Here is a 7,352-nt window from a genome sequence, read left to right as displayed (position 1 = left end):
TTATCACCCAAATGTAAGATTATAATTTATTTTTATGAAAAATTTATAAATTTTAAAGGCCCAGCAGCGCGGGCTTAAATACTAGTTATAAAATAATATCTGAAAGCATATTTTTCAAATATAATTTACATAACATGCCCACCACCCGATTCAAAGTGGGCTTGTTAAATAGTAAAAACAAATTCCCTTGTTCCAAAAGAAGTCTCAAGGAATCTCAATGGCCTATGGGCCTATATTTTTGACAAGCCCAGCTGCCCAGTTGCAATTCTATGAAATCGCACCACCCAAAAACGGGTTTCCGATCAATAATCAGGGGCTCTCTCTGCTGAAACATATATACTGAGATGATACTAAATTATTGGAGTTGTATGTATAGCTCTTATTCTGGTCCACTTATAAGCTGCAGAAGAGCAGTGGGAGTGTGTTGTTTGGCTTCTTCTTGTAATGAAAATGGACAGCAAGTCAGGACCCAACTGGACAAGCTTCACTTTGAGGCAGATACTGCTAGAGCTAAAGGTTTATGTTCCTTATTTATGCTATCTTACAATTCTTGCTGTCTTTTTTATGTTGCGTTGTGTTTTGGTATTTAATTTAATGCAATTTGGAGGTAAATGTGTGAGTAAAACTGTAAATTAAATTCACAATATGTTTAGGTTAGTTTTTAGAGTAGGAGTAATGTACATTGTACTTAACAGTTGCGAGTTTCATTTTGACTATGACAAGTACTTAACAAATGTTGAAAAGATGATAGTTTAGGAGATGTGTCAAGACATGTTTTTGGTTCAATTGGACTATCTAAGTATATGGGGAGACGGAGTAGGCATTAAACCTATGACCTTGTGACGGTGGAGGGGGAAGGGCTGGAAGGCCGGAGGGTGTTAGCCTTGAATCCTTACTTAAAGTGTTGTTATTCCTACTAACTGTATTCTCTTTTCGGAGAAAGATCAATTATTATTGACATATATGTTTCTGGCTTTCTGTATGATTCATTTATTTGCCTAATGTGATGGATTGTTGTTAGAATATGGGGCAGTTGAGGGGGTTACTGACTTACTGTTAATATAGAGTGAGGGCCATTGTTGTCTAATATATTTTCCGGGTGTATGAAATGTTGAGTGTGTATGTGGTTAGTATGAGTACGTTTATGATATAGAATGGTCTTTTTAGGTTTCTAATTCCCTCTTATTTTCTTCTGAACCCAGCTTCTGCTTTATGCTTGTCTTAAGGATATCTCCTCTAAATAGGTTGTTGATGCTTGATTCTTCTTACATAACTTGTTACCGACATGAGACATGTAGTAGATAGACATAATTTTACATGATAAAGTTTGATCACCAATAATAGATCACACAGAACTCTAAGAATTAATTGGCCTTTCAGCTAATAGGGCAAGATCGAGGCTTATCCGACTGTCTGAAGCAGCAGAGATGCTTCAAAGGCAGGCATTAACCTGCATTCGAAGCGGAAGGGAAAATGACGCGAGAGATCTACTTGTTAGGAAAAAGAAGGTTATGCAAGCCTTGGAAAATTCAAAGAGACGTATTGATTTGCTTGATGAGCTTTCTGCAAAGTTAAATGAAGTAAGTAATATTATAGTGTTCTTCTAAAGTGTACTACGGTACTACCTCCAGTTATGAAAGTGAATATAGTTGCCAAGATTTGGATCATCAATTATACATGTTCAGAACATAGGAGTCCTCATATGCTGGCTTCCACATATGAAAAAGACTTAAACAACAATTGTAGATTTGTAGTCCTTATAAGTTTTTAAGATAATTAATTTTAATTTCAGGCAATTTCACTGAAGGAAAATCAGCTAGTTAATGCTGTCACTGCAGATGTTAATGTTGGGAAAGAGGTTTCATCGCATGACATTCATATTGTCCCTCCTAAGGAGGAAATTATAGTAGATACTGTTGAAAGTGAAGGATTAGATATGAATTTCCTAGAGCTTCGTAATGAGTCGCTATCTCAAGTTCACCCAGATTGTCAAGCAGAACAATCCTCTACTAGTGATACAAAAGATCCAGAAGGAACTTTGATTATGAACCGTCAGAGTGAAACTACTTCGGGTAGTAGCTTGAGAGAAATATCCTCTTATGAGAATTTTTTGGAGCACTTGGATCAGCAGCTTAATAATATAGAAGAAGAACTGGATACATTTTTAAGATTTTCTAACATAATATTGGAAGGTGAAGGAACGTCAATAAATCTGAAGTTACAGCAAGCCGGGGAAATACTAGAGGGCGTTTCTCAAATTAGAAAGAGGTGCTGTTGAACCCACAAATAGTTTACTGTATCTACTTAATATTTGTGAGATTAATTATACTTGTGTCCCTTAAATTTTAACACTATGTAATGGATATCTGTATTCGCAGGATTAGAGCTATGAAGCAGTCAGCAGTGGAGATCAAATAGAGACTTTCTCTGGTTCAAATAAATTTACCCTCAGGTGAGAAGTGTTCTTCCTAATAAATTACAGATGTTTGAGATAAATTCTATCAAAAGGGTCTGTAGGTGGTAGGAGTAATATTATGTAGAATACTTAATATTGTTATGGATCTGGCCAATGAAACTGTAGACTAAATAAAAAACCTATCATAAGTATTTTTTTAAAAAGTTTTCCAATATTTATTTTCTAATATACGATTTTTATTAAAAACATTTTACACAATGACCTTGTAAAATTTGATATAGTATATAATAGTATCAAAAGCATGTATTTAGGCGTGAATGCGATACACCATGACACGGGCTGCATAAAGAAATGCAAGAAAATAAATATGGATTTTTGAGTATGTTGTTGTCCATGTCATAAATCATAAGAAAATTATAGGGGGAGGTTCCATTAAGTTCACTATGCTAACAAAGCCCAAATTAATTTAACTTTTAAGTTTACTAAAGCTGTAGCTTTAGAGGTGAAGTATATAGAAGTTTTCTGCATTGGCCTTTAAATCCTTAATGATATACTCTATATATCTAGAAGCTCAGTGTGTATTTGGGAGGTTACCTATTGTAATAAAGCATTAGGTTTTGAAGTAGATGGAGAGTGGATGGTAAGGAAAATAGTCCGTGATTTTGGTCCTGGAAAGGGGAAGAAGGTTATCGATGAATTTTTACATTTTCTTGTTTAATGTTTAACTTGTTCATCTTTCTGCATTTTCAGGTTGGCAGTACATACTTACTGGGAACATCATTCACAAATTGGTGCTAGACTTTAGAAATGTTGCCATATTTGTGTAGCGTGTTATTTGCTGTAGGATTGCACATAACTAACAAACCTTATACCATGGCAGAAATACCATGAAAGTGCTGTGATCTCTTGTTATGAGGAATTCTTGATATGATTGAATGATCCTTGTGATGTTAGTTACACTTTATCGTTTAAAGGATCATCCTAAACAAGCTAAACTATAATATTGTCAATAATTGCAGGAACTTAATAAACATATTGTGTCGGACCATCCTGTAACATGCAAATAAAATTTATTATGTAACGTTCAACAATTCTAAGATAATCCGACACTCGGGACATGCAGAATTACAATAGAGTGCAGGTGTTATTCAGGAGTAATGTTTAAAATATTAGAAATGTTAAATTAGCATAGTTGGGAGAAATGGTCCAAAATATGATCTAACGTTTTGATTTCGGGAAGAAGTTATATCGTATTGCGTTTAGGTCTGAAAATCCCTATAAAATGTAACATGATATGGCGTTTTAGCGTAACTCTTCGGGCTTCAAAACACTAAATGAACAGACATTAAGAAGAGAAAGATTGATGAACGTTGTATGATCTAACGTTTTAAATTGGTAAGTGATGTTTGAGCCAATCTTTTCCGACAATGATATTTGGAGTTTTATCCATGAAAAAAGTGATAGATCGGGAAACACCAATTGATCCTTAAATTTTAAGGACCTACGGAAACTCTTCCAACGATTCCATTTGGAAATTATACATTGCACTCGTTTTTATATGAAAGGAAAGATGAGTAGTAGAAAATTTGTGCATAAAGAAATTTGATCCTTTCTCCCTCTAAAATCCTTAACGAACATGTAAATTAAAGGTCTGCCTTCAGGGCCTTCAGGACCAGGAATCCAGGATAACAATTTCATACATCTGCTGAGAAAATATGATAATATGATCCTCATAAACTTAAGTGAAAATTTCTTTTAACACCTTAAATGATACTATCAAAATTTCCCCACATTTACATATAAAGAATATTTTTATATCAGTTACATATGCATAACTCCAGATCCTTCCTGAAAACTGCAAGATATTCTGCTGTAAATTGGCAGTGTTGTAGACATAGTATACAACAACTGAAACTCCAGACCTCAGCATTCAACAATGTCAATTGCTTATCCTAACACCAGATGCTCAACCAAAAACCACATCACCAGCTTTTAATTCTTTCGCGTCTCACATTGACTACTCTTACCTCAATATAGAAACCTGATCAACGCCTAACCGGTAACCATCCTATTCTGATCTTCACCGTCTGAACAAGAGAGGCGTATTTGAAATGATTCTGTCTTCCGCGATTTTATTAAAATAAATAATTACCTGGACCTGCCTATAAATACTTGCGAGGTCTAGTTGCAAATTCATCCTCAACATTATAAAGAGCAGAAAAGCATAGAATATATATACTTAAAAAATGGCGACATATTTAAGAATTGCCTGCTCCATGGTGGTGTTGGCCCTTGTGGTCAATCTCATGGCGGAACAAGGGGAGGCCCTCAGCTGCGCAGACTTGGGTCCATCCGTGACACAGTGTGCCCCATTCGCGACAGGTGCAATGTCTCAGCCAACTAATGAATGCTGCAGTGCAGTCAAACAAGTGTATTCAATGGCTCAAACACCGCAAGACAGGAAAACATTGTGCCAATGTCTTAAGCAATCTTCTTCTGCAGTCCCTGGTGTCCAGCTTTCCTCTGTTGCTGCTATCCCTAAAATCTGCGGACTTGGAATCAACATCCCTACTAATCCTAACTACAACTGTGATACGTAAGTTTATGCTTTGTTTTGATTTCAAAGTTGAGGGGACTGTGGTTTCTGTGAATATTAAACCGTGTGTAACCATGTCCATTCTTTGATTGTTTGTGCAGCGTAAACTAAAGCTAAAGCGCGGTTATTAAGCTAGGAGAAGCAGACCGAGGGGATCGAGGCTGTGTATGTAGTGTAGTTTGATTATGTATGTGTACTTCTTGTACTCGACATGAAGATCAAATGAATAAAGAAATCCCTATTCACTTGTGTTTCGATGGTGTCAATTACAATGTTTACCAGACAATTTGCTAAAGAAGAGGAATATTTAATAAAAAAAAAAAAGGTTTAATATGTATACAGGACTTAACATATTGGGTAAAATATCAATCTTCCTATTGAGAAACATCAACAGACCAAGAAAGTAAGATTAAAACCCTAATATTATGAAGAATTTGTTCTGCAAAAAGTTTAAAACCATAAAATTTCGCCTTGTAGTCAAACTCCAGTTACATATATCACTGCAGGCAATCTGCAAGATGTTCTGCTGTTAATTGACAGTGTTATAGACATCGTATACAATGACTGAAATCCAGACCTCATCATTCAACAATGTGAAGTGCTTATGCAAAAACCAAATCACCAGCTTTCAATTCGTTCCAGTTTCACATTGACTTCTCACACCTCAATATAGAAAGCTGATCCAAATTTAACAAGTAAGCATCCTATTCTAATCTTGACGATGTGAACAAAGAGATGCGTATTTGAAATAATTCAGTCTGTAGATATTAGCAGGTTGAAATATTTCAAATTATGTTGTTTACAAAGTCCATAAGATAATTTGTTAACGAGAAGAGAGTCTAATGTACTTGAAGGTTTAAACTTATACAAGACCGAACATTTACTGGATTAAATATCAATCTCCCTATTCAGCAACATGAATAAACCAGAAAGGAAGATCACTGCCTAATATGAAGAAGCTAATTTCATCACTTCAAGACAAGAAACTTTAAATTGCCAAAAAAAGAAATTAAAATTCAGAAATTTTACTAAATTAAGACAGTATTTTTATCTTAGTCCACTTAAAATTAATTAATAAATATCATTCAGCAACAGATAGCACCAGCTTAAGTCTTGGAAAGTGTCTGACGGCCTGGTGTCCATGTATATATCTCTGGGGGCAAGGAAGTACCATTACTCAGCACATTCTGCGGCATTCCATAAATTTCAGAGATATCAATGTGGTGATGCTGCTGTTGCTGTGCCTGGCGTCCATTCTGGTAATGCTGATGACTGTCTGCTACCTCATGCTCTTCCAAGGGCAACCTGTCGAAAGTGGCATTCATGAAAGTCGCAGCCATAATCACCACAGGACCGGATGCAATAAGTGCCCCAACTACACCGCCACCTACCACCTGCCCCTGTGCCCCAGCTAAGTAAATAGTGAGCCCTGGCAGGGCTGGTGGTGGTAAGATTGATCCCAGAAGCGAAAGAATTTCAAACCGTCCGTGGAGGGTTAGAATGGCACCTGATGAGCCTGGTTGGCGTAGTGTTACATCAGTCACAAAGCCTGTGGCACTGAGCACGGAAATGCCACGTTGTTTTTTCCTTGCAAAGGTATTCAAGCTCTCGGTCACATCACATCCAGGACTCACCTCCATAGCATGTGCACGGAGTGCATTTGCACTGTCTCTGGTGAGGATTATAGGCGGTTTTGGCTTGTTTTTAGAGCCAGTAGGCCTGCCACGAGGCCTCCTCAAGGCTTCACCTTCAGTTTCAGACTTGCAGTCTGTGCCCTTGTCAGGCTCTGTGTTATTGTGCTTCATAGCACCTTTGCACACTATGGTATTATCTGCAGTACCGGCCATCTCTCCCCAGCAACCCGAATTTACAGCATCACTTTGTAACTCTGGTTAAGTAGGGAACCAGTAAATACAATTTTATGTAGGATTAGGTGATGGTTAAGTAACATCAATTCCTTTTCTATTACTACTGTTTTCTCTACCTGGAACAATATAATTCTATCTGCCTAACACTCAACAAACATTTCTTTCATGACAATTGTCTTTCCCAACAAATACAAATATAGCAAACAAACAAATGTTGCCATTGCAAATAATTGCCAAAACTAAGCAAATTATAGTTCTAGCCATACATTCTGCAAGCAGAAATAAAAGGTTCCCATACAATACATCGCCGCTCAAGCCTGCTAGTGTACTTTCCTTTTTTCCTTAGCTTATTTAATCAGTTGTGCTCAGGCTAGCACGTTGACCATGCAACTGTAGGGGTTAATTTATATATGTTTCTGCATTGTATGGGTGATGGTACTTAGCTTCACTATCCGTACCCAAATGATCAGTG

The 7,352-nt window shown here is 36.6% G+C and overlaps 3 protein-coding genes across 3 annotated transcripts; 2 read left to right on the top strand and 1 right to left on the bottom strand.

Annotated features, from left to right (window-relative positions):
- The first annotated feature begins 225 nt into the window (after positions 1 to 225).
- LOC108211633 (uncharacterized) lies at positions 226 to 3,389 on the top strand. Its single transcript, XM_017383282.2, has 5 exons — positions 226 to 516; positions 1,381 to 1,580; positions 1,793 to 2,268; positions 2,379 to 2,452; positions 3,167 to 3,389. Exons 1-4 carry the CDS (start codon positions 345 to 347, stop codon positions 2,416 to 2,418), a joined length of 888 nt encoding a protein of 295 aa, XP_017238771.1. The 5' UTR covers positions 226 to 344; the 3' UTR covers positions 2,419 to 2,452; positions 3,167 to 3,389.
- Positions 3,390 to 4,662: 1,273 nt separating this feature from the next.
- Positions 4,663 to 5,016, top strand: LOC108213957 (non-specific lipid-transfer protein A). Its single transcript, XM_017385738.2, has one exon. It carries the CDS (start codon positions 4,663 to 4,665, stop codon positions 5,014 to 5,016), a length of 354 nt encoding a protein of 117 aa, XP_017241227.2.
- Positions 5,017 to 5,891: 875 nt separating this feature from the next.
- LOC108213708 (AT-hook motif nuclear-localized protein 16) lies at positions 5,892 to 6,884 on the bottom strand. Its single transcript, XM_017385503.2, has one exon. The coding sequence runs from the start codon at positions 6,857 to 6,859 to the stop codon at positions 6,119 to 6,121; it is 741 nt and encodes a 246-aa protein (XP_017240992.1). The 5' UTR covers positions 6,860 to 6,884; the 3' UTR covers positions 5,892 to 6,118.
- Positions 6,885 to 7,352: the final 468 nt, after the last annotated feature.

This window comes from Daucus carota, chromosome 3 (genome assembly GCF_001625215.2).
Source record: "Daucus carota subsp. sativus chromosome 3, DH1 v3.0, whole genome shotgun sequence".
Taxonomy (NCBI): domain Eukaryota; kingdom Viridiplantae; phylum Streptophyta; class Magnoliopsida; order Apiales; family Apiaceae; genus Daucus; species Daucus carota.
The sequence above is the reverse complement of the archived record's forward strand: the minus strand, read 5'-3'. Positions and strand labels throughout refer to the sequence as shown.

Excerpts from the sequence above, each read along its gene's own strand:
- LOC108213957 (XM_017385738.2), top strand. The coding sequence starts at position 4,663 with ATGGCGACATATTTAAGAATTGCCTGCTCCATGGTGGTGTTGGCCCTT.
- LOC108213708 (XM_017385503.2), bottom strand. The coding sequence starts at position 6,859 with ATGGCCGGTACTGCAGATAATACCATAGTGTGCAAAGGTGCTATGAAG.
- LOC108211633 (XM_017383282.2), top strand. The coding sequence starts at position 345 with ATGATACTAAATTATTGGAGTTGTATGTATAGCTCTTATTCTGGTCCA. Across the intron at positions 517-1,380 it reads AGATACTGCTAGAGCTAAAG|CTAATAGGGCAAGATCGAGG; the intron begins GTTTATGTTCCT and ends TTGGCCTTTCAG. Across the intron at positions 1,581-1,792 it reads TTTCTGCAAAGTTAAATGAA|GCAATTTCACTGAAGGAAAA; the intron begins GTAAGTAATATT and ends TTTTAATTTCAG.